Source organism: Hakea prostrata, chromosome 5, assembly GCF_041222555.1.
Source record: "Hakea prostrata isolate BN-2017 chromosome 5, UWA_Hpros_2, whole genome shotgun sequence".
NCBI classification, from domain to species: domain Eukaryota; kingdom Viridiplantae; phylum Streptophyta; class Magnoliopsida; order Proteales; family Proteaceae; genus Hakea; species Hakea prostrata.
The window spans coordinates 54184415-54210163 of NC_142604.1; the positions used below are offsets into that span (position 1 = coordinate 54184415).

General features: G+C 34.7%; 2 protein-coding genes across 2 annotated transcripts; both read left to right on the forward strand.

Annotated features, from left to right (window-relative positions):
* Positions 1-6872: 6872 nt before the first annotated feature.
* LOC149016566 (uncharacterized) lies at positions 6873-11639 on the forward strand. The gene is made up of 2 exons (XM_089156234.1): positions 6873-7039; positions 9913-11639. Exon 2 carries the CDS (start codon positions 9920-9922, stop codon positions 11555-11557), a length of 1638 nt encoding a protein of 545 aa, XP_089012360.1. The 5' UTR covers positions 6873-7039; positions 9913-9919; the 3' UTR covers positions 11558-11639.
* Positions 11640-17339: 5700 nt separating this feature from the next.
* On the forward strand, positions 17340-19618 carry LOC149016567 (uncharacterized). The gene is made up of 2 exons (XM_089157092.1): positions 17340-17453; positions 18478-19618. Exon 2 carries the CDS (start codon positions 18481-18483, stop codon positions 19531-19533), a length of 1053 nt encoding a protein of 350 aa, XP_089013218.1. The 5' UTR covers positions 17340-17453; positions 18478-18480; the 3' UTR covers positions 19534-19618.
* Positions 19619-25749: the final 6131 nt, after the last annotated feature.

The following is a 25749-nucleotide window of genomic DNA, read 5'->3' on the forward strand; positions in this document are numbered from 1 at the left end:
TCCTACATTCTCTATACCTTTCCATAAGTCTCCTAATTAAGTAAATAGCCTCCGTTGTAGATCTTCCCGGTAAAAACCCAAATTGGTTCTCCGTAATTGTAGTTAAGTATCTCAAACGGGTTTCAATTATTCTCTCCCATAATTTCATTGTATGGCTCATCAATTTAATGCCTCTATAGTTATTACAACTTTGAATATCTCCTTTATTTTTGTAAATTGGAACCACAACACTTCTCCTCCAATAATCTAGCATTTTCCCTGTGCTCATAATCTTATTAAACAACTTAGTCAACTAAACTACTCCATGGGTTCCTAAGCTAGCTCTTCCATACTTCAATTGGGATTTCATCAGGGCTTTGTGTCTTGCTGAGTTTCATCCTCTTTAAAGCTTCTTTTACTTCGGACATCGAAATTCTACATATAAAAGTTCGGACATTGGTGCTTTGGTGAAAAGTGTAATTGTCCAAAACATAAGTGCTTGAAGAATGCTCATTTAGTAAACTAGAGAAATAGGTTTCCCATCTTTTCTTAATATCCTCCTTATAAACTAATACTTTATCATCTCCATTTTTAATACATCTAATATGGTCAAGATCTTTACTCTTCCTATCCCTCATCTTAGCTATCTTATAAATAGATTTTTCCCCTTCATTCGTGCCCAACTTATTGTATAACTCTTTATACTTCATTTCCCATGCTTTTCCCGCAATTTTCTTAGCTTCATTTCTATCCAACCTATGCTTTTGAAGATCCTTAATATCCTTAGTTCTTTTCCATGTCTTAAAACTAGCTTTTTTATTCCTAATGGCAGCTTGAACCTCACTATCCCACCACCACGTCTCTTTATAAGAATGGATCTTTCCTTTTGATTCACCTATAACATCTTTAGCCACCTTCTTAATACACATAGCCATCTCATTCCACATTGCATTGGTATCCCCTTTAAAATTCCATTTTCCTTGTCTGACTACTTCATTAACGAAGGATTTAGAGTACTCTCCTTTCAAATTCTACCATTTTATTCTGGGATAGTTTACCTTGGACCTTTTATGTGTTCTTGGGACTAAGCACATATCCAAGACCACAAGTCTATGTTGTGCAGTTAAGCTTTTCCCCGGTATCACCTTGCAATCCTTGCACAACAATCTATCAGTAATCTATTTGACTTTTATGCTGTCCACTTTTGAAAGTAATTAAATGTTCATCTCTCTTTTTGAAGTAAGTATTTATAATAGATAGATCAAAAGTGGTAGCAAAATCCAAAATTGAAATCCCCTCCTCATTCCTTTCTCCAAAACCATATCCTCCATGAACACTCTCATATCCTCTTTGATCTTTTCCAATATGTCCATTTAAATCACCTCCAATGATAATCTTTTCTCCTTGACGAATTCCTTGCATTAATCCATCCATATTTTCCCAAAATTCTAGCTTTAGACTTTCATCTAATCCTACTTGAGGTGCATATGCACAAATTATATTTACGAACTCTTTCTCCATTACAAGCTTGATAGCAATAATCTATCACCCACTCTTTTAACATCCACCACATCATTTTTTAAATCTTTATCCACTATTATACACACTCCATTTTTATTTGTTTTATCCCCAGTATACCAAAGTTTAAAGTCATCCAACTCCAACTCTTTTAACAAGTTGTTATAAGAAATTTAGAAAAAATAGATATCATAATTAATGATAATCCATTAAAACATTTGGAAATAGATAAACCATTATGCAAATTAGAAATAATTAACCCAAAACATAGAATAGATACAGGACATGCTAAATATAGAGCCAATGATAACGAAGAATTTAAAATACATATGAAAAAACTTATAAAATATAATCTAATAAGAAAATCAAACTCCATACATTTTAGTGCTGCTTTCATAGTTAATAGGTACATTGAATAAATTAGAGGAAAAACTAGAATGATAATAAATGACAAAAAACTAAATAATAGTCAATGCAGAGTTGGTTGAGTGGTAATAATTCATGCTTCTCAGTGGATATAGAGGTCTTGGGTTTGATCCTTGCGGACGCATTTCATTTACAGTATTCAAAAAAAAAAAAAAAAAACCTAAATGATAATACAAATGAGAATGGTTAAATTCCAAATAGAAACTATCTCTTTAGCTATACACAATATTGGTTATATATATACTATCAAATACTTCAACCCATATTTCTGTAATGTTTTGTTGTACTACGTTTTGAGCTTGGAGGAAGATGCATGAATACCACGCAAATGTCACCATGATCATCAATTTAGAAATCACTTTCACAAGTTACATACAATGTTGGCTAACTATAACAGTTATAAGTATCCCCTAGACTTCACTTCAAGCCATACTGAATTCAATTTCTAAAAATTACTTTTAAATATCTTTTTTCTTAATGATTGTTATCCCATTGTTTTGTGACTGTTTTTCTTATTTTTTTTTAACAGAAAATGAGTTGGTCATTAAGAATAATTTTTTGTCAACTCAAAGTTGGAGATTTTTTAGAAGATCACTAACACTGGAATGCTATTCTTTTCTTAGAAAATCACTCACAAATAATTGACAACGTTTTAAACAATCCCAACTTATCCTCTTTAAGTGGTTGGCAAGATTCCTTAGACCAGGAGAGAATTAGCAATGAATCAACTAACTTCTGAATATCAAATTAGGTTGGTTGTACACGGATTCAAACTTTAACTATGAGTTCAAATATTTGACCTGCAGAAGTGGAAAGCATTATTGGGATGAAAACTGCGTCTAAAGTGAAATCCTCTAAAAACCCAAAGCCCTAGTGCTAGAGAAATTAAGTTCCAAATCCAGTTCGAAGCCTGTAACAGTGAAAACCCAAAGGTTCCAAACTGCTCAAATCAGCCATGAATCCACCAATCCATGCTTGTTCTAAAAGTAAAAGTATCGAATTCGCAACTAACATAAATTGCTTCTAACCTCCTTGTTCCTCCTCTTCCTAGAAAGTATGGTGTCACTGAGTCCTTCTGGCTTCTAGAATGTACAGTTGCCTAAGCTACAAGTGGAAACACATTGGAAAGCCTCCTGGTAACACCAAGTTGAGTAGGGGAAGAAGAATGATGAAGTTAATGAATTGCTGTTGAAACCGGTTATGAATCAAAACAAAGATTATGCACGAGATTAGAGAGAGACACACAAGGAGTTGATCATGGAGTTCAATCAAATAATCTACTTCTCCACAGGGCTCAAGATAGAAGCCTAATTCACTATGAAAGAGAGTATGGAAACCTTACAAGATGTGCACGACGATTACAACCAAAGATAGCCCTCATCTAAGTGGTTACAATGACATTAACAATGCCTGAAACCATCTATCATACACCGAAAGCCATCACAAACACCAAGTGGCAGCAGTAAGGTTCTTGAACAACCCTAACAACCGTACAGAAGAAGAAGAGCAAAGAATAAAACCCAAAAGTACATGAACCATAGTTAAGCCTAAACTGAATAGGTCATCAGACCATAGTTCAAGCAAACCAAGTAAGGGCTAAATTACAGATTAGTCCCTCAAAATTGCAAAACTTCCTGGCAAAGAAGAACAATAAAATGGCTCAATTATTTAAGCAGAACATTGATCAAGACTGGAATGCCATCGAAAGAGAGGAATTTAATAATTGATTTTCAGCTTTACTTCTTCGATACTATTAAATTGTTCATAGTAGTCTCTGTAGGAATTATGTGGCTCAACACATATTATTATTTTACTTGCACATTCACATTGGACACTTGTAAGGTTATTTTGATTATATGTGGCATTTATTGTTTATGATGATTTATGTGGTTATTTGGTCCATTGGATTGTTTGGACTGATTTTATGGTTGATTATCTGGTTTAACCTCATTTTAGTCATTGACTTGACCACACCCATCATAATGTATTATTGTATAAATATACATTGTTGGATAATGATGGGTTTTGAGGGGTGCAAGTTAAAATTGCTCAGAATATGAGAGATATGAGGACTAGCCTCTCTATGGTTAGTACACTTTGAATCTGTGGAGTCCATCCATATAAAGATTGTGTACATTGAGTGTTGATCTTAGTGATTAGTACTCCATTGCCAGTGACTTGACAATTACAAAAGTGTACGCGTACTTACAGACTGTTTTTTGAAAGAATTTATTAATAAAATGATTTTGCAAATTTGTATTTATTTATTAGTAAAAAACTTATCTATTTTCTTCTCTATTTTTTGCAAAACCAATTTGTTTTGTTTTATTAATGGCAGTTCTGTAATTTTGTTTCCTAATTCTTTTGGGGGGCTTTCTAATAATTGTCAAGGTAAGCCTTAAGGGCATTTTGGATATGAGCATTAGTAGGCTAGCATCTCACTTAAGGTGGACTTTATGGCTGGTCATCTCCACCCTAGAGATATGAAAAAAAAAAAAAAAAAATCTCAAGGTCACACATACAAATGGATAAGAATTATTTTCAGAAGCTCAAAATACCAAGTAATGGTATACCTGTCAGCTGGGGTGAGCACCTCGATTGCTTGTGAGATCCTTGGTGTTGAACGTGTTTCTTATTGTGGTGTTTATCTTCAAGTCTCATCCTTCACTTTTGCTCCAGTGGTGTTAGCTAGATCTTCTTTTTATTTTTATCATCTCTACAAGGTTGGAATTTATCTTCGAAGAGGTATGTTAATTCTATCATGAGTTTGTCAAATAATAATTTCTTATTTTGTAAATTAATTCTTCTTGAATCTCTCTTTTTAGCTTGTTTTTCTAATAGTCTCAAATCTCCCCCCGGCCCTAAAATTCTAGAATTTGGGTTTGTTTATTTTGTTGAGGTGGGATAATAGCAAGACAATTGCACAACTTCCCATCCCTTCACCCTCATGTGAAGAATTTAAAAGAAACATTATTTTATTTATCGTTCAGATCTATATTTTTAATTTTTTTATAAGATCATTTCTTTTCTTACTCCCCTCCCCCGCTACTAGTGAGCCTTGTATGCTGTTTTTTTTGGAAAAAAAAATATGTAATCAGTTACTTTTAGTTTTTCCTTTACAAAAATAGTCACTTAATATTATATTTAACAAAACTATCTAAAAATGACTTTGGGATTACTAAACTAATTAAAATAGTGAATTTCATTTCTCTGGGTATTTCTACCCTTAAAATTAATCATACTGACATGTTAGACAACTTTTTATATAACTTTCATGGTTCATTAATGTGTTGTTGATATGGTTAGTGTTGCGTCTAGAACTTCTTCGAGGGTCGGATATTGAGATGACCTCCTTAAACGCTCTTCAGCCAAGCTGGAATAACTGGGATGCCTGCACACATAAAGAAAGCAAGAACGGTCCGGCCAAGTTTTGGCCGGGGAACCGCCTCGACGCCCAAGTCAGCCTAGGCAACAATAAGAGTTCTTGAGAGAGTTCTCAAGAACGTAATGAATAGTTTATCAGATGAAGTTCTCGTACCTTTCTCCATGTAGGAGGTGGGTTTATATAGAGGTTACCTGGAGGCGGCGCTTCCTTGAGTTCCGGATCGACAGTTGAAGAGTGAGTGGAGTATTGGAATAACGGCTCCTTCTTTGTTGCACCAGATAAAGCCGTTATCTTGTTGACTCATCTCCCCAATTCTCGGAACAGGTATGCTGAGTATTTATTCGTAACTAACTCTCCTCGACTTAGTCAAGAGGGTCTTCTGAGACCTGCTTCGATCGTGGCTTGCCAAGGAAGAGATACACCAGCCCAAGAGGGGTGTGTTTCTCTACCGAGGGGGGTCACTCGGGACCTTTATGGAGGGAGAGATACATCAACCCGAGAGGGGTGTGTATCTCTCCCGAGGGGGTCACTCGGGACCTTTATGGAGGGAGGGATACATCATCCCGAGAGGTGTGTATCTCTCCCGAGGGGGTCACTCGGGACCTTTATGGAGGGAGGGATACATCATCCCGAGAGGTGTGTATCTCTCCCGAGGGGGTCACTCGGGACCTTTATGGAGGGAGGGATACATCATCCCGAGAGGTGTGTGTATCTTTCCCCAGGGGGTCACTCGGGACCTTTACTCTCCACAACAGTTAGTTTTAAGAGCTGTACCCAGAAAGAAAAAAAAAATTAGATGGAAAAATGTTAAAAAATAATAATAAAAAAAGAAATAAATCACTATTTTGTTTAGAATACTAAATCCAAAGTCACTTTTATTTAATTTTGTTAATGAACTATTAATTTTTTAGGCAGAAAAATATTATATGATTACTTTTTGTAAAGAAAACTAAAAATAGCTAATCATATAATTCCTCTTTCTTTTTTCTACATTTTTTTTTCTCTTGGAAACGAATGGTCTTTCAACCAATTGGTCGAATTTAAAATTCTATTTGAAATGACCACTATACCCTTACTTCTTCTTTAATTGTTTTAAAAAAAAAAAAATCCACACAACCACCGCTGACGAAACTCCTTCTGCCTCCATCTCCGGCAACGATAATCGATAATCATGATCCTCCACCTTCAGCCACCGTGATATCCACTGCACCCTGCACTTCACGGATTCATCCGGTTTGAATTTGTATCAATCAAGACGAGCCCCGGGCAAACCGCTCAAATCAGTGTCGATCGACTCCCGTTACGAGCGTGTTCCAGAAAAACCCAAGACCCAGAAACTTCTCAAACCATCTCTGAATCCGATCCCAATCCCAAGCGTATTGTAAAAGTGGAAAACGAATGTTCCAAACTGCTCCAACAAGTCATGTATCCCATTCCAAGCATGTTATAAAACATAAAACTGGAATCTTCCAAACTGCTTGAACCAGTTTCGAATCCTCTTCCAAGAATGCAATAAAAGCAAATACGGAAGGTGCAAAATCGTCCCTCCTTGAGTTACAGAATCCACCCCTTAAAGCTTCATTCTTCTTCTTCTTCTGCTACCCTTCCCTTCTGTTATCTCCCCACATAACAACTCTCAAGGCCATCTCCCCGGGCACCTCCTCCCGTCATACTTCGCGTTGCCTACTGCTCTCCGTGTATTTGTGTTCCATTTCGCTTGCTTCTTTTAAGGTATTCATCCTAAACTTACATGGTTAGATCTTCATGGAATGATAATTTGGGTTCTATATTTATTTTTAAGGCCACGCTCAGGCAGAAGTCACAGTGCTGTTATTCTGTTAATGATTATAAACAATTAATGTTTACTTTGTGCTGTATTATGTTTGTAAAATTTCAATAAGAAAATTTTAAAAAAAATATGAGTAAGCAAATGTTTGATTACTCAACAACAAGAGTTTTTTGCTTTTCTTGCTTCCAGAAACAAAAAGAATTAGCTAAAAATTGATTGATAAAATTGTTTTATTTCTGGTAAATTTTGCAAAATAAATTGATTTTTTTTTTTTTTTTTTTTTTTTTTTTGCTTCGAGTATTTTTGACGCAATAACGATTTCTTGAAGCAAAAGTTAGCATATTGCATATAAATGAAATAATTTTAAAGAGGGGAATTCATTGAATTTGGCATTTAAAAAATAAGAACCTTGTAATGTAATTCTTTCACTTGTTGCTTCTTCAATCATAATGATAGGTATCCTTTGATTCTTCATATTTTCTATCTATGGTTATGACAATTTATCTTCATCTTCTCAATCTCCGTTGAAACCCTAGCCCCTGTCGTTATGAAAGGGGATTGTTTTCTTCATCTTTTGTATCTCCAAATTATTATGATAAAATGTCCAATTCCAAAATCAAGTTTTATCAAAAAACTATAAAAGTGTTCCCACTTTCACAAACATCCAAGACTTCTTCTTGTGTCTCTTGAAGCAAAAATATTTGGTGGGTTATCGAACAAGTCCCAAAGGTTTGGTAAAAAATTAAAGACTAGCTCTTCCTACACCAATTCTCCTCCCCTTCAGATAACTATCAAATCCGGATTTTTTTTTTTTCTCTCTCTTACCTTTTTAATCAAGAAATCTTGATAGTTGAAACTGTTATCAAAAAATTTAGCATTGGAATATTGATTAAATTGTGGAGTCATGGTTATTTATCTTTAATCTCGTACCAATTGTTATCCGCCATGACTCAGCTATTCCAAACCGTTCTCATTGTCAAAGAAAAAGTAACATAGATAAAATACAGATAGCCAAAGGAGTGGAGTGTCACTAAATTGTGGGTTAAGTGGGCTAGTGGTGTTATGACTCAAATCCCAAAAGAATACCCCCCCCCACCATCATTTTTAAAGAAATAGTAGTGGATACTGGCAATTACATCTAGTGGATATTAAAGGGAGGATTACACACTGTTATAGAGAAACAAATATAGCAGTAGAGTTTTTGGGCACCTTATGTTGCTATAGAATGAGTATCAAACTATAGTGTAATGTGGCCTAGTATGGTCCAAATGAAGTTACACATGGATGTAGTGGGTCTGCCTAGGTTGATATTTTAATAGTGTTAGTGAGCAGTTGATTGTTCCTTTCTCTTACCTCTTTATAGTTGAGGATAGGTCTTATATATTATCTGAATCATGAAATTTTTTCCTCTTATTCTTTATAAAATGATCTTTTAGTGAAAAAAAAATACAAGCTTGATTAATAAAGCTCTCTTATGGTAAGGGCTTTGTCCCAACCCTTTTAATTTTTTGGGAACCTGAAAGAAAACCCAAGTAATGTAATGATATAAATCTATAGCCTAATTTGATATATATATATATATATATATATATATATATATATATATATATATATATATATATATATATATTATATATATTATATACAAATATATATATATATATATTAATTTTATAAAGGAAGGATTTGACATGAGCATGCCTACGGTCGTGCCTCTATCATTTCCTAGGCTGTTCTATAATTTTCTTTGCATGGCATACATGATAGAAACCATTTGTAGATTATTGGTTCTTCTTGTACAAATTCAAGCACGTCACTAGTGGCGATAAAAACTGGCCATGTGAGAGTGTTCCCACCTTCACATGTTTTCACCCTCTAACATGGCTAGTTGTTAGGTGAGGGTGAAAACACATGAAGGTGGGAACACTCCCACATGGCCAAAAGATTTTTGCACATAAATTTACATGATTTTGAAAATATAGTAACATAAGAATCCTTATATTATAGTATAGAAAATAATAGAGATATCCAACAAGTTATAGGAAATTTAGAAAAAATAGGTAGCATAATTAATTATATCCAATTAAAACATTGGAAAATAGATAAATTATTATGTAAATTAGAAATAATTAACACAATACATAGAATAGATACAGGACATGCCAAATATACAGCCAATGATAGTAAAGGATTTATAATATATATGAAAAAACTTATAAAATATAATCTATAAGAAAATCAAACTCCAGACATTCTAATGTTGCTTTCATAATTAATATGCATTGTTGAACGAATTAGAGGAAAAACTAGAAAAGTAATAAATGACAAAAGACTAAATGATAATATATATGACAACGCTTATAAAATTCTAGATAGAGACTATCTCCTTTGCTATATACAAGATTGTAAAATATTTAATAAATTTGATTGTAAATCAAGATTTCATATATATATATATATATATATATATATATATATATATATATATATATATATATATATATATATATATATATATATATATATATATATACTTAAACCCATATTTCTGTAATGTCTTGTTGTAGTATGTTTTGAGCTTGGAGGAAGATGCATGAATACCACGCAAATGTCACCATGATCATCAATTTAGGAATATCACTTTCACAACTTACATTCAGTGTTGGCTAACTAGGACAGTTATAAGTATCTCCTATACTTCACTTCAAGCCATACTGATTCAATTTCTAAAAATCACTTTTTAAGCATTTCAATCTCATTCCTTAATGATTGTTATCCCATTGTTTTGTGACTGTTATTCTTATTTTTTTAACAGAAATTAAATGAGTTGGTCATTGAATGATAATTTTTTCGTCAACTCAAAGTTGGAGGTATTTAGGGTAGACCTCTTATCCAAACCATTAGAATTGATACAAGCCAAAGATATCGTTTATGATGGGCCAAAGGGTGATGATTTTAAGAGGTTCTTGCGTTCTAAGAATTTTCGAGTAAATCGTCAAGGAAAAGTTATTGTACATTTCCAGAAGCATAATGGGGATGGTGAACTCGTTGAATGTCAGTATGACACATATGCTCTAGAAATGATAGTACCGCTAGGCCCTTTTGGCTTCCAAAATGTGCCATTGCCAAAGCCACAAGTGGTGAAGGAATTGGAAAGCCTTCTTGACAGTACCAAGGGTAAATTGGCTAAGAAGAATAATGAAGTTAATGAATTAATGATGCAAAAGATTGATCAGGACTTGAATATTGTAAATTTGCGACTGAAGATTGCTGCAATCACAAAATCAATGAAGAGAGTGTTTGTTGACTTGGGTCTTGAACCACCTGCAAGTGAAGATCCAGAATCTGTGCTAAGGGTGTTACATGATCTAATCCTTCAAAAAGATTTTGGTGCAACCTTCTTAGTAGCTGGCCATGAGATGCTAGCCTCAATTGCAAGTGTATTTGAGAAACGCACTGGCTTAAATATTGGCATGGGACAAAACAGTCCGAGCACTCCAGCCCGTTTCATCAAGAGTCTAAGTACCTTAAGAAGTTTTCTGGTGGATTCTCATTTCTTCATTGATGGCAGTGTTATAATCAAGGATTTACATCTGATGAACGAAGAAGACCTGCCAGTTATCTTTCGGGATTCTGCAACAGATGTGGTTGAGCTCAAGAAAAGGGAGGTGGGTGCAAAATCAATTGATAACATCGATGGGAACTCCATCTTCTATGGTTACTTTAACATTCCTACAATAGGAATGTTCAAGGGTGTTTTGACAAGAATTCATGTGAATCTCCCAGATGAGATCATGGTGAAACTTAAAGTAGCAGGAAAGCAAAACCTTACTGGTGAACAAAGGTTTTGGTTTATCAATGCTAATGGATCAAGTATATTTCTAAAGGAGCAGGAGCCTTCAAAACTGGAAGATATCCAGTTTGCGCCTTCTCGATGCTTGGGAGATCGGAAGGACTTCGTCGAGTTCTTTTGTCGGATGAATCGAACATTTGTTAATGAGAAAGGGAATTATCTCAACTTCGAGTTTACTGGAGGCAAGTTTCAGTCTGTGTTTCGTGACAATTTGGTTCGATACTATAACAAGGATGGTGGGATTTTGGCTCCTCTCAAGTTGGTGCAATTTGATGTAAATACACCCAAAATGGAGACGCTACAGAGACGAGTTCAATTCTCTACTTCTACAGCAACTTATGGGGTGCAATATCCTAGTTGGATTGTGAATGAAGCTCTTGGCAACGAATGTGCTTTCGTATTCGGTGACTTCTGTTTTATGGGGAAGATCACGAAAGCATCTGGTACTTTCCGCAAGAACGCTCTGGTCAGTGTGTTCTTTGAACAAAACCAACATGGCCAGGACTGTTACGTTGATGCTCTCGCAACCACTTCCTTTGTTTTGAAAACAGAGAAAGTAACATCATGGACTTATACCGATAAGTCCAAGGCTCCAAAATTTCTGTAATGGGGCATTTTTGTCTCTCTCTCTCATTGTTGTTTACTTTTGCGTTGACATATCAATAAATCAACACTTCCATTGTGTTTCTCATCCCCCAAGATTACCAAGTATATGTCAAAGAGTAAAAAAACTTAAGAGAATGGAAATTTTATAATTGTGATTACCAATCCATACAAGCAAAAAAAGCCCGACAAATTTATAGAGATACCCTCTAAGGATTTCATGCACCGGTAGTACACCCAAAAAAAAAATCAAAACAAGTAATAAGAAGAAGCATCACGCGTGCAGCATAGGCCTTTCCAGGCCTTGAGTTTGAGCTTGTCTGTGTTGCAGCAAGATCTGTCTTTATAGGCCCAAATTGACTAGCATAGCAGAATAGAGTAGCTAGGCTACCTTAGCAAGAACATATGTCCTGGTAGTGTATTGTATGATCAATCATGTCTTGGGGGATGTGGTTGCAGAAGATGTTCATGGAGGAAGAATGGGATTATAGGAGGAAGAAAGGGTTCTATAACTGTTACAACCCCAGTTTTTAAGGCTTGGTGGGGCCCATATTGTGGACATCCAACTGGGGCACGTGACAGTTCCTCTCAATATCATTTTGTTAAAACTCACTAAAAATAATGCTAACCTAAACATCCCCAAGGACAAAGGTAGATAACCTGTTTGTGCTAAAATCGTGGAATTAAGAGAGAGAGAGAGAGAGAGAGAGAGAGAGAGAGAGAGAGAGAGAGAGAGAGAGAGAGAGAGAGAGAGAGAGACCAAGTTTATATGGTTCGGTTGAATTCAACCTACGTCCACGGGAAAGTTTCATATATTTTCCACTATATTGAAAGTTGTGTACATGGCTTCCTTATTTAGAGATAGAGCCCTTGTTCATTAGTGTTCTTGAACTTCTGTAGTTGTGATCTTCTAGATTCTCTAAGTTACAGTATTTTGATTTACATGAAGATAAGTGTTTTAGATTACATAAAATATTGACTAGGGTTTTGTAGAAATTGTAATCTATATCAAACTATTCTTTTGATTGGTTAAAGTTCTTGTGAGTTCCAATTGTAGAGACTTTCTTGAGTGTAGTGGCTAGTGTTTGATCAACTATGGAACTCTTAGAAGCAACCTAGCCGCATAAGCTTGAAATGGAGTGGTGTCTAGGGTTTTGGTTGAATTTCCAAAAATATCCCTAATACACCCCTGCAAACTCAAGGGAGGTGAAGTGATCTTGAGGTTGGCCAGCAAGGTGCTGAAACGTGTAGTAGAGAACGGCTCTGGTGAAGATGTCAGCCAGTTTGATCCTTGGTAGATAAGAAACGAACCTGAAAATCTTCTTTGACAACCTTATCATGAACAAAGTGGAAGTCAATTTTCATATGTTTGGTACGAGCATGAAAAATAGGATTTGCAGTGAGGTAGATTGCACCAATATTATCACACCAAAGGACTAGAGCATCACTTAGAAAAACATGAAACTCGTGGAAGAGAGATTGTAGCCAAGTGAGCTCAGCAATAACATTAGCAAGAGCTCGATATTCAGACTCCATACTAGAGCGAGCGACAGTGGATTGTTTTCGAGAACTCCTAGATACAATTTTGGCCCCTAAGAAGACAACATAACCACTGGTAGACTTAAGATAGTCAGGACAACCAGCCCAATCAGCATCAGAATAGGCTGTTAATGTCATATTAGAGGATTTGTTGATAATAATTCCATGAGATATGGTACCCTTTAAGTATGCATAATCCTTTTGACAGTAGACTAGTGATCAAGAGTCGGACTTTGCATAAACTGACACACCTTGTTGACTGCAAACTGTATGTCAAGGCAAGTCATAGTAGCATACTATAGAGCCCCCATAATACTTCTATATAATGTAGGATCGGCCATTAGCTCCCCCGAAAATTTGCCCAACTGGGTATAAGGAGAAAGAGAGTTGGTAACAGGGTTGCAATCACTCATGTTAGCTCTATGAACAAGATCAGTAATGTATTGTTGTTGACAACGATGCAAACCATTAGAGAATGGAGACACAGACATTCCAAGAAAATAATATAAGGGACCAAAATCTTTGATAGCAAACACAGAGGCAATAACAATCATAAATTTAGAAAATAACAACTCAGAACTTCCAGTAGCAATGATGTCATCTACATAGATTAAGATATAAAGTGTACCAGAAATACCATGATAAATGAAAAAAGAAGTGTCAATTTTAAATCCAACAAAACCAAATTCTAATAAGAAGGAACTAATGCGATCAAACAAAGCAAGAGGGGCCTATTTGAGAACATTTAAAGATCTGTGAAGACGACCAACATAATCAGGATGAAGAGAATCAGCAAACCCTGGTGGTTATTTCATGTAGACTGTTTCATTAAGAAAGCCATGTAAAAATGCATTTTGGATGTCTAGTTGGTGAATAGGACAAGAATGGGAGATAACAAGAGATAGAACAAGTCGAATAGTAGTGGGTTTGACAATAGGACTAAAAGTTTTATCGTAGTCAAGACCTTCTTGTTGATTGAACCCCTTAGCCACCAAGCAGGCTTTGTATCGTTCAATTGAACCATCACCCTTCCTTTTAATTCGAAACACCCACTTGCAACCAATAACATTAGTCTGAGGAAGAGGAGGGACAAGAGACCATGTTTCATTCTTTAGTAGGGCATTAAATTCATCATCTATAGTCGTTCACCAGTGAGGGTATTTGTGAAAAAAGTAAGCTCACATCATCTACAAAGAAGTAGGAATATTTCTAGAAATTCAACCAAAACCCTAGTAGCCACCACTTCATACTAAAATCTCAACAAGGCCTAGATGGCTTATATTTACAAATAAATTCTAAAAGTAAAGAGTTGTACTTGTATGTGTTGTGTTAACCATGGAACCCAAACTAAAACCAATCATTGACTTAGAATTTCAAATAGTAGGATCTGCTCTCATCATATTAGAAATTGTTTGTTTGATGATATAAATAGGGTATTGCCAAAAAATGGTAAATAGATAAACTTTCTTAAGTTAAAGAGTTTGTCTGCTAACATGACATCTACTTTTCCTATACTGGAAATTCCAATATTTTGAATGGAATTTTGGGGAAAACATAGAATAAATTTGTAGAATCTGCATATTATGATCTTTGCTTACTTTTGTTGTACATTAATACTACAAAAAATTCTTTCTTTTGGTTCCACATCCCTATCCCACTAACAAATTGGGTTCATCTTTTACAACCAAAAAAAAAAAGTTTGGCCAGTCATTTTGGATGTAGCTAATGAAATAGCTTTTTTTGCTACAATTTCTAATACTCCACCTATTTCATAAAGTATTTGACCCAATTTAATGACAGATGTCCAATATTTGAAAAATACCCTTAATTAAAAAGAAAATTATCAACCACTGCCATGAATTAACCCTAATATTGATGTCATTCCAAAAGAAATCAAAATATTAAGTTGACTCCTATTAGCTATAGAAGTACAAACGTGTCTATTGTTTTCTATTAAATTAAAAGTATCATTCATACAAACATGAAATCAATTTTACCAAAAAAAAAAAATCAATTTTCATGTTTAAAGTGTCCAACATTTTCTTTGTTTTAAATACAGAGGAAATACCAGTTAGAGATTGGTAAGGTAGCTCGGAAGTTTATTCTATATAGTTTTTAATCTATTCCTGCTTAACCCTAAGACTTTGAGGATGGTTTGAATCCACTGATTGCACTATTGTTTTAAGAAGATTGGTTGTGTATCTTAAAGTGATTTTAGTGGTTGTATTCTTGTATTATTAATTTTTTTTTAATACGTTTAGCAATATCAACTTCTCACTTTCTTTTATGTGAAAATTAGTTCTATACATTAATCACGTATATATTGACCTGAGTTTGTAAACTATTATGTTTACACCCTCTCCCCCTTCTTCCTTAATTTTTTTATTACAAATGTCACTAGGGCCTAATACTATTAGTTTTAAATGGAAAATAATATATTTATTCTTATCAAATCTGCTTACATATATAACTGAAGAAAATGTTAAAAAGACACTTAAAAATAATTAGGATATATAATGCCACATTCAAATTCCTTAAGTTTTTTTTATTTAATTTATTTCCTCCCAATTTATATAGAATTTTTTGCTGTACATTCTTATATGTGTGAACTTCAAGCACAATCCACCAAGGGCAGAAAATAAAAAGAAAGGGATAACACAACTTGCTCATTCTTCTAGACAAAGTTGTTCCTTTTTAGGTAGTTGAAACTTTCAAGGTTTTCCATGTCACTCAAATTATGTTTGAGTTGCAATAGTAATCCTCACCAAGGTTTGGCACACAAAAAATTCATAATCTCACCATGTACCAAGAGGTCTTGATCCTTTGTACTCTATTCTGCTGGGAGGATTTTCGGATCCCAGACTTGTTTCTCTGAATGAATTTCTTTGTTGTGTTTGGTAAAAAACAAAAAAAAAACAAAAAAAAAAAAAAAAAAAAAAAAAAAAAAAAAAAAAAAAAAAAAAAAAAAAAGAAAAAGAAAAGAAGAAGGGCATACATCTAAAAATAAATCCTAAAGTTAAATAGTTGTGGATGTATGTGTTATGTTGATCGTGAAACCAAACTAAATCCATTCATTGACTTAAAGTGGAATTTCAAACAGCAAGATAAGATATTAGAAATTGTTTGTCTGATAAAATAAATAGGATAAACAGAAAGAGGTGAAGAAAAGTATAATGTTTTCAATAAAAGTCTCAAAAGTTGAATTTAGTTAAATAGGGTGGAATAACGAATAGACAAGCTTTTTTAAGTTAAAGAGCTTAATTGCCTACCAATGTGACACCTACTTTTCCCACCCTATACCTTAAAAAATTTAACCATTTTGAATAAATTCTGTGGAAAAAATAGAAAGAGTTCTACAAACTCTGCGTTTTCCTTACTTTTGTAGAATCTACATTAATCCTACAAAATTTTTCTTTCAAATCTTGTTCTGAATGTTCTTATAATGTGACATTAATCCAAGGCATGGCCAAGAAAGGGTTTTTCATTCTCCGGGGTAATGGTTTTGTTTTATTTTTTGCCACAAATACGAGGACTGAAAGTTGAATCCTTCATCCCCTTCATCCATTCTTTACATCTTATAAGTTCAATTAATTCCTTGAGGCCTGCCCATCAAGCATACTATATATGTAGCTCAGTCGAGTCATGAAAACTAAGAGATGATGAACCTAAGCTTGTATCATTTGATGAGGAGGAGCTTGAAGTAGTTGTTGAAACTGAGGAAGAATAACTTAATACATTGGAAGACTTGATCAAGAAAGAGTGGAGAAATATTTCCTCAAGACCATTCATCAGATATATTTGAAAATTTTGCAAGTACCTCCAATGAAGTATGGTATATATAACTGAGAGAAGTAACACTTATAAATCAAGATATTCTTACATGTGAAAATTACAGTCGGATCTCATCTCTCATCTCTTAACGTCTAAGAAGATATCCCATCCTTGGAGCACCAAGAATTACCAAAGAAGCCAAACTGGAACCCATCTGAAAGAAGTTGAAGTTTCGAATCCCACTCCAAGTGTGTTATAAAAGGGAGAAACAGAATGTTCCAAACCGCCCAAACCAGTTCCGAATCCCTTTCCATGCGTGTTCTAAGAGATGGGGAAAAAGAAAACCTAAGCTTCCATGCAAACTGCTGAAATAAGTTCAGAATCCCGTTCCAAGCTTGCTATATAAAAGCGAAAAAAAAAAACAAATACAGAACCTTAACTTCTATTTATTTATTCTGACCTCCTTTATTCTCTCTTAGATCTCTCACAGAACCGCTCTCCCAACTCTACAAAACTCCAATAACCAAGTGCCCACTGTCGTTGCAGTGCATTTTCTTTCCATCTGACTTGGGTTCTCTTGTACCATCAAGGTAATAATGATTCTCTTTGATTACTACAGTGTTTTATTTTATATTCATACTTGATTACATGACTCACCTATCAAGCATCGGTAAGATGCATGAAACATAAGTTCGAAAGACATTATAAACAATTCACCATTTTCTATTTCTGGAAATGCTTGTTCTATAGTGTGATATGCAGTTGTATATATAAACTGAGCCATTGATGGAGCAAGAGCCATGAAAGTGAGAGTTGGCCTTTTGTTGTGGCCTTTGCCATGGTTTAGGAACCATCTTTCACCTTGGTGTCTGGGGGCCAACCCCTGCTTCTTCCCATGATCTATCTTAAATTCCCTCTCTTGGATGTTTATCCTTCTCTTATGTTCTTATGAGATTCTTAGCTCTGTCTGTGCGTGCTTCTATATGCGCTTGTGTTTTACTGATGAAATGAAATGATCAGCTTTCGCAATTCCTAGTCTAATTATAGCACTTATCATTAATCGCCTTGCATATGTGCAGGTGTCTATGTGTGTTCAAACCCTCTCCACCCAGGCAGCCCTTTATCTCATCTCCCCCACCCTCACATATGGCGTGCCTATGGTACACGGCCGGCAGGCCTATGTCAACCCAACTTTGAGGGTCAGAGGATAGGGGCATGGCTTGCATGGTTGGGGAGATCTAAATTCAACCTTCTAATCATCCACAAGTTACATTCAATTTTGAGACATAATCCCATGAGACAGTAGCTGCTAGTTGGTGTCAATATGAACCCGTGAAAATAATTGGGCCAAAGGATTGAACACAAGTGTTAATGATCCAAAAATAATAAAAAAAAGGGGGTGGGGAGAGGAGAGGAAGTTGTGGAGGGAGGGGAAATCAAGCCCGAAACCTCTTTGGACTTACTACTTCTATATAAGAGGCTTCCACAACTGTGCTAGAAACAATCTACAGCCATTTCACATCAAAGTACATACTTTTATATTGTTTGAGCATTGTTTTAGCATCTCAATCGCCATAGCTTTGTGGTTGATTGACTGTGTTTATTTTTGAATAGGAAATGAGTTGGTCGGAGAGTGATAAATTTTTTGTGAACTCAAAGTTAGAAGTCTTCACGGTAGATCTTTCTTCGGAATCATTAGAATTGACCCTAAGCAAAGATGTTATCTACAATGGGCCAAAGAGTGATGATTTCAAGAGGTTCTTGCGTTCTAAGAACCTTCGAGTGAATCGTCAAGGAAAAGCTATCGTACGTGTTCAAAAACGCGACAATGATGGTGAATTGCTTGAATGTCAATATGAAACCTTCATTCTAGAAAGGGTGTTTCCATTGGATTCCTATGGTTTTCAGACTGTGCCATTGCCAAAGCCACAAGCAGTGAATGAAGTGGCGACGAAGGATGACATGCTTAATGAGTTACAGTGCTGCTTAAACAATACCAAGGCTTACTTTGCGAATACCAAGGATGAACTGGTCAGTACCAAGGCAAAGTTGGAAAATACCAAGGCTGAATTAGCCAATACCCTGGCTGAATCAATGACACGAAATCTAAAAGAAGCCCAATTTCCTCCTTCTCGGGTATTAGGTGATCAAAACAACTTCTTTGAGTTCCTTCGTAGGATGAATCGAACATTCGTGAACAAGAACGGGAAATATCTCAAGTTTCATTTTACTGCTAAGAATTCCTGCAAACCTCGCCACGTCTTTTACAATTCAATTGGCTACCTTGACAAGGATCAAATCATGTCTGAGCCTTTTAAGTTGGTGCAGTTTGATTCAAATGAACATGGAATGATAATTGAAGAAGGAGAAGTTTCATTACCTAATGGAGAAGGACGTGAGCTTACATCCAAGGCCACCAGTAGGATTGTAAATGAAGGTTTGGGTCACGATTGTGCTTTCACCTTCAAAAATTTCTGTTTTATTGGAAAAATAACGGAAGTCTCAGGTACTTTCAGAAAGAATGCTCTAGTCACTGTGTTCTTTGAACAGAGCCAGCACGACGAGAATTGCTTTGTGGATGCTTTGGCAACAACTTTCTTTGTTTTGAATACAGAGAAAATACCAGTTTGGAAAACTGTCGATAACAAGGCCCCCAAAATTGATCGCTAAGGTTTGCAGTTTTTTCTATGTAACCCTACTTTTTATGCTGGTTTAGAGAAATTGACTGGCTCTTGTACATTGCATGTTTCTACTTCCCATAAGATATCATTTCATCAATGTGATTGTGTTCTGTTTGTTTTTTAATATCCCATTTTTTTCTTCTATTTATATTTATTGCATTGTTAACTAATTGAGAGAGGATGACTAGCTAACAAATGATTATTGTATACAAATGATTTATCATACTATTTTTAATTTTAAGAGATGATATCTAGAAAAAATGTTGGACTTAAACCCTACTCTCAAAATTTATATATGTAAATGAAATTTTTTTTTTTTTTTTTTCCTCCCTTAGACTTGCTATCCATTTATTCTTACACTGTTTCACATTCTGGTGCTCCCAAAATATTGAACTATTGCATCTCCTTTTCCGTTAACATTTTATGATGACCAAGTTATTATCCTTTTGTTTCATTCCATTAATCAATTGTATAATTGATTTATTTAGGAATAATTACTCTTATCACTCTATACTATAACGTAATTACTATCTTATCCTTTATGTTTGTTGAAATTAATAATCCAATTCTTCTAAATTTTTCTACAATTACTGTGGTATTTTTGTATTTTTTTTAAATCTCCAAAATAACCTCAATCCTTCTAAATTTTTCTACAATTACTGTGGTATTTTTTTATTGTATTTTTTTTAAATCTCCAAAATACACCTGCATTTATCTCTTTACTTATTTACCTTTTTGTCAAATTACAATATTACTCTTAGTTAATTATTGTAAAAAAAATTCATCTCAAATCCCTTTTTTTTTTACCAAAAAAGAAATCTTTTTTTTTTTTTTTTCCCCTTTGGAAGAAAATGGTTTACTTATTTATTTACCTTTGTTTTCCTCTCTTGAATCTCAACAAGAGAAAAAAGTGATTGAATAAAACTCAAAGAGAGAAACTAAAAATGAAAAAAGATCAATCTTTGTTTTCTGTCCCCTGAATCTCAATAAGGAAAGAAATGATTGAATAGAACTCAAAGAGAGAAACTAAAGATGAAAAAAACTCTGATATAACTCAAAGTTTGAAACTGAAGATCACGTAATATATTTTGCACTGAATCGTTGAGTTGACTCAGTTCCTTCTATCTGATTTTGTCTTTGAATCTAGAACCTTTTCCTAATCTATCTAATTTCTCACTAGTAATTCCGGATATGCAACCAAAAATAGAACACTTTTAGTCGATTCTCTACATTAGATTCCTTAAAACGACTCAAAAGAAACCACAATCATCTAAAGTAAATCGCGATCTATTTATGTTGCAGGTGCGAGAATAACCCTAAACTGAAGAACAGGAAGACAATTAAAAAAAAAAAAAAAAACCAACAAATGCAGTTCATGTAAACTCGACGAATAGCAACCGAGCCATTGACAAGAAACGCTCAAAACCAGCCTATATGACCAACTTCCCAATTTGACAAACCCAGATATCAATTTATAAAGGGCTTAGGAGCTGATACATTTGCGCTTTCGGCTCTTAGTTCGAACCAATGATGATCACGAGATAAATAAAACTGTGGTGAGTGGTGACTTTCGCCTTCTTCATCTCCCAATTGGTCTACTTCTTCAAGCACTCAGCAGTCGATCGATCATCAGAGATTTTGTTCCTTTTGCAGACTTGCCTTTAGCTTTGAGTGAAACATTGAAGACCATTGACCCTTCCCGGTGATAGCCACTTCAAAATATACAGAGAGCCAAGCATCCTTTCACCTTTAGTCAAGTTCTCATGTGCCGTTCTCCTTTTCTTTTCTTTTCTTTTTTTTTTCCGGCCCACGAAGTTAGTGAGTGATGTTTGAAAATAAGGGTTCATTTGGAATCCACTATGGTTTTTATAAATGAAGGCATGCAGTATCATCTTCTGAATTCTTAATTTTAAGACAAATTGCACCAGCATTTGAGAGTGGAGACCTTAAATTTGCTTTCCTTCTCAAATGGTTAGCACCACGTATTAGACTAGAAAAAAATAATCCACATGTCACCAAGTTTTACTTATTAAAACAAGAGCAAATTGCATTGGCACCCCAAAATGGAGGCCTTAAAGCACAGAGATCCCCAAATTGGATTTTCATTGCCCCAAATTGGATTTTCATTGGATATATTTGTCCAATTTATCACTAAAAACAACTAATTTTTTGAATGTTTGAAATGCTCAAAACCAATTTTGGAATGATATGATACATTATGGTGCTCAGATATAGGAAACAACAAATCCACTAGTGATTATATTTTTACACTAGGTGGAGCAGCTATTGTGTATAAATCTAAGAGATAGACTTACTTGCTCTAAACTCTATAGAATCAGAATTATATGCTCTAGCCTCAACAATAGATGAGATATAGTGGATAAGAGATTTGATCCTGAATATTCCATTGGTTAACTTGAAGGTAACCTCTTTGAGTTTGTTATGTGATAATCAAGCAATGACAATGATAGCCAATAACTCACTCTATAGTAGTAAGAGGAGACAAATTAAGCTAAAACAGGTCGTGCTGAATTATCTTATTGAACAAGGAGTGATCTCTTTGATTGATGTGTGATCAAGATAGAACATAGCAGATGTCTTTACAAAGGGATTGAAATACAAATCGAACATTCAAAATTGTGGGGGAAATGGGGTTAAAAACCATGTAGATAGATAGGATTTAATCAAATTCTATGTTATTTTGAATTGTTCGAATTTTATCTAACCATAGTTAACATTCATGACAATTTACATATTTCAGATAATTTGGCAGGATTGTGGAGTATACAGGTTCGTGAAATCATTCCACATTGATGATATAACAACATTTGTATAAAGCTTGATTACCTTATTATTCCAAACAAGGAATATGAAAATTATTAATGTGTTTCGATGATATTATTGTTATCTTTATATCATTTCACATTTGATGATATGTTTTTTATAGAAAGGCTTATCATTCCAAATTTGATGATATAACTAATAACTGTGTTGGACATGATAACTCTAACATTCCAAATAGAAAAATGGAATGGTTCATTGTAAAAGAAACCATTTAGATCTTGTTTTTTTATAGAAACTTGATGAGAATGCGAATGATTTTTCAGTCATCATGTGGGTTGTACTAAGTTCTTTTGATTGAACTAGATACTTATGCAAATGATTGAATTCATATATTTGAATTCATATTTTGATAAATTTCCAATAGATGGTAAAAATGGAGGAGCAAATCCAATCCTCTGGCTTAGTGGAAAGATTTACTTGACAAGTAAAATCAATCAAACCTGTCATGATGGATCTTGACAAGGATGATTCACTTTATCAATAAATCGTTCAATGATGCAAATAACAATTGTATAGTTCTTTGTGAGGATAAGTAATTCATTTCCAAGAAGAACTTCTAATTAGATTGGGTTTAGATTTGTTCTAAACTCATATTTTGATTTAAAGTGTTCTTTTGGATTTTATTGAATACTATCCCTTTTTTTTTTTTTTAAAAGTTATGAATGATTTTATATTGAGTTTGAACATTACATTTCTGAGACTAATGCTAGAGCCATATGTAGAACATAGGAGGAGATTATTGAAGTATCTAAGTCATGCTCATATATGGTTGAAGTATTTGAGTTAAACCCAATATATGTTCTAATATAGGCCATTGAATCAATTACGATCCAACGATGTAATGGACCTTTGTGGGAGAGTCCAACTAACCGTAGAATCTAGTGTTGGTCTATAAATACTAGCTGGAAGCAACGATCTGGGTATTCCAATCTAGATACTTATGGTGTAATGCTTTAAGCAACCTTGTATTTAAACCCTAATCCTAATAGATATTAGATTCAAACCTTCACGGATCTTAGTTGGCTCAACCAACTTCTTTGAGTTTCTCCTTAGGATGAATAAAACCTTTGTCAACAAACATGGAACATATCTCAAGTTTGATTAATTTTGGTGCTATTGCAATTAATGGACAAGCCCCAAGACCAAACTCCAATGGGTATCGTTCGATACGGTGATACGGATTTTGATTTCAATAATCCTTTTAAGCTTATGCAATTTGATACCAATTCTCCTAAACAAGAGCTTACACGACGAAAATATTTTATGGCATCCATAGGAACCAGTTCTTGGGATAAGAAAGACGGCTCTTGGGATTGTGAATGAGGCTCTAGATAATGCAGACAAGACTAACTAACCACTGCTGCTTCTACAACGATAATTATCATTTTATTGGGACAATTAAGAAGGTCTCTGGTACTTTTGTGACAATGCTTTGGTTAATGTCTTCTTAGTGCAATCTCAACATGGAGCGAATTGTTATGTTGATGCTCTCGCAACAACTTTCTTTGTTTTAAACGATCAAAAATAGAGCACTTGGATCAATCCTTCAAAGAGGGCTCCAGCATTTATTTGATTTGGTATGATGTTATCTTCATCAACCCTATCTTCTTATAGATAATTATATGTCATGTAAATCTTCTCTGTAGAGAGTCCTATGTTATGTAAAACTCAAACACTATACTGCAACTATTTCTATAAATAAAGTAAACGACTTACCTTGTGTAAATTATCCATTCAACCACATTATCACATTCGTCCATATGGTGCTAGAGCCAACAATCTAAACTCGAATTTTATTTTATTTTTCAAAACCACAAAACTCTATGATTCAGTGTTGGGTTTAGCAGGTTTGGCTCCCTTTCCTTTCACAAATCTCTCAAAATAGGTTGCAATCAAATTACGCAACACCAATTATCTTCCTTGGAAAGAACAATCAGAATCAATTTTTATAAGTCCCAATCTATGGGGCATCTCGATGACACTCTAACGACACCAACAACAACCATCACCACAGACAACAAAACTATTATCAATCCTGAATAATTATATGGCAAAAGCAAGATCATCTTGTTAGAGCAACATAAATGCCACCTTAATTGAATCATTGTCTTACCACATTCTTGGTTTTCAAGCTTGCAAGGATGTGTAGGATGCCATTGCTACTCTCTTATAATAGCAGTCCACACCTAATGTATGAAGGAGAAGTGTAAGAAGAGCACAAGTTTCCAAGAAAAACGACTACACAGAGACCAGTTTATTAGATCTCACTATATGTTGGACACGGTCGACCTAACAATTATGTCCCCACTAAATTTGATCGAAGGATCCACTCCCTAGAGGGAAGAGGATCGACCTCAGGACGGATACCATGTGAGATTACAAGAATGAGAATGAAACCTCTCAGCAAGACTTAGATTATTATTAGGTATTTACAGATACAACAGAATACATAAGATAAAAGACATAAATACCCTGAATAAATAAGATAAAAGACATAAATACAAGGGTATTTATGTAATATCACTAACACTCCCAAACAGATTTTTTCTTTTTCTTTTTTTTTTTGGTGGGGGGAGGGGTTGAAATTATAAAGTATTGATAAGTAAACATTGAGATTCCATTGATGGAGTCACAGAAATATCATGGGATTTGGGTTGGCTTCTTCATCGATTGCTCTGCAATTAAGAAAGATTTTTTTATGATTAATTTACTAATTGGAGTTCTAAGAGAACTGGGTAAAGCACAAGTAATTGTGAAGTTGTGAATCCCATTCCAAACGTCTAATACAAAAGTGAAGCAAACGAAATGTTCCAAACTGCTCAAACCAGTTGACGTCCAGTTCCAAGCTTGTTATCAAGGTAAAACACCGATTCCAACCCTTAATTGCCTCTCAGCTCCTTCGGTTTCTTCATCTCTTCTGACATCTCTCCACTGAACTACTATCCTGGCGCTCTCCTCTCTCTCTCCGAGTTACCAACTGGTTCTCCCTCTTGCTCTCTCTCTTGCTCTTTCTGCTCAATTAACTCGTTTATTTGAGGTAATAATTAATGATTGTAATATGAACTCTGTTATCTGCTATTCAGGAGGATAAAACAATACTATATATTAAGTTCAAAAAGGCACAAAGCGTGTGTGGGACCCTGAGGAAGGGTGGAATGAGGCACCATGAGGTAAGGGTGGAATGAGGCACCATGAGTAAAGGAGGCCCCAGACCTGGAAGGAGGCCCCAGACTGGTATGAGGCCTCATGACATTGGCATGGGCAAAGGCTGATCATGGGATGAGGTGGGCTAACTTGAATGGTGGAATTACTCAAATCTAACTCTTGACCATTTCTCATTTCAACCATGACCACATGGCCA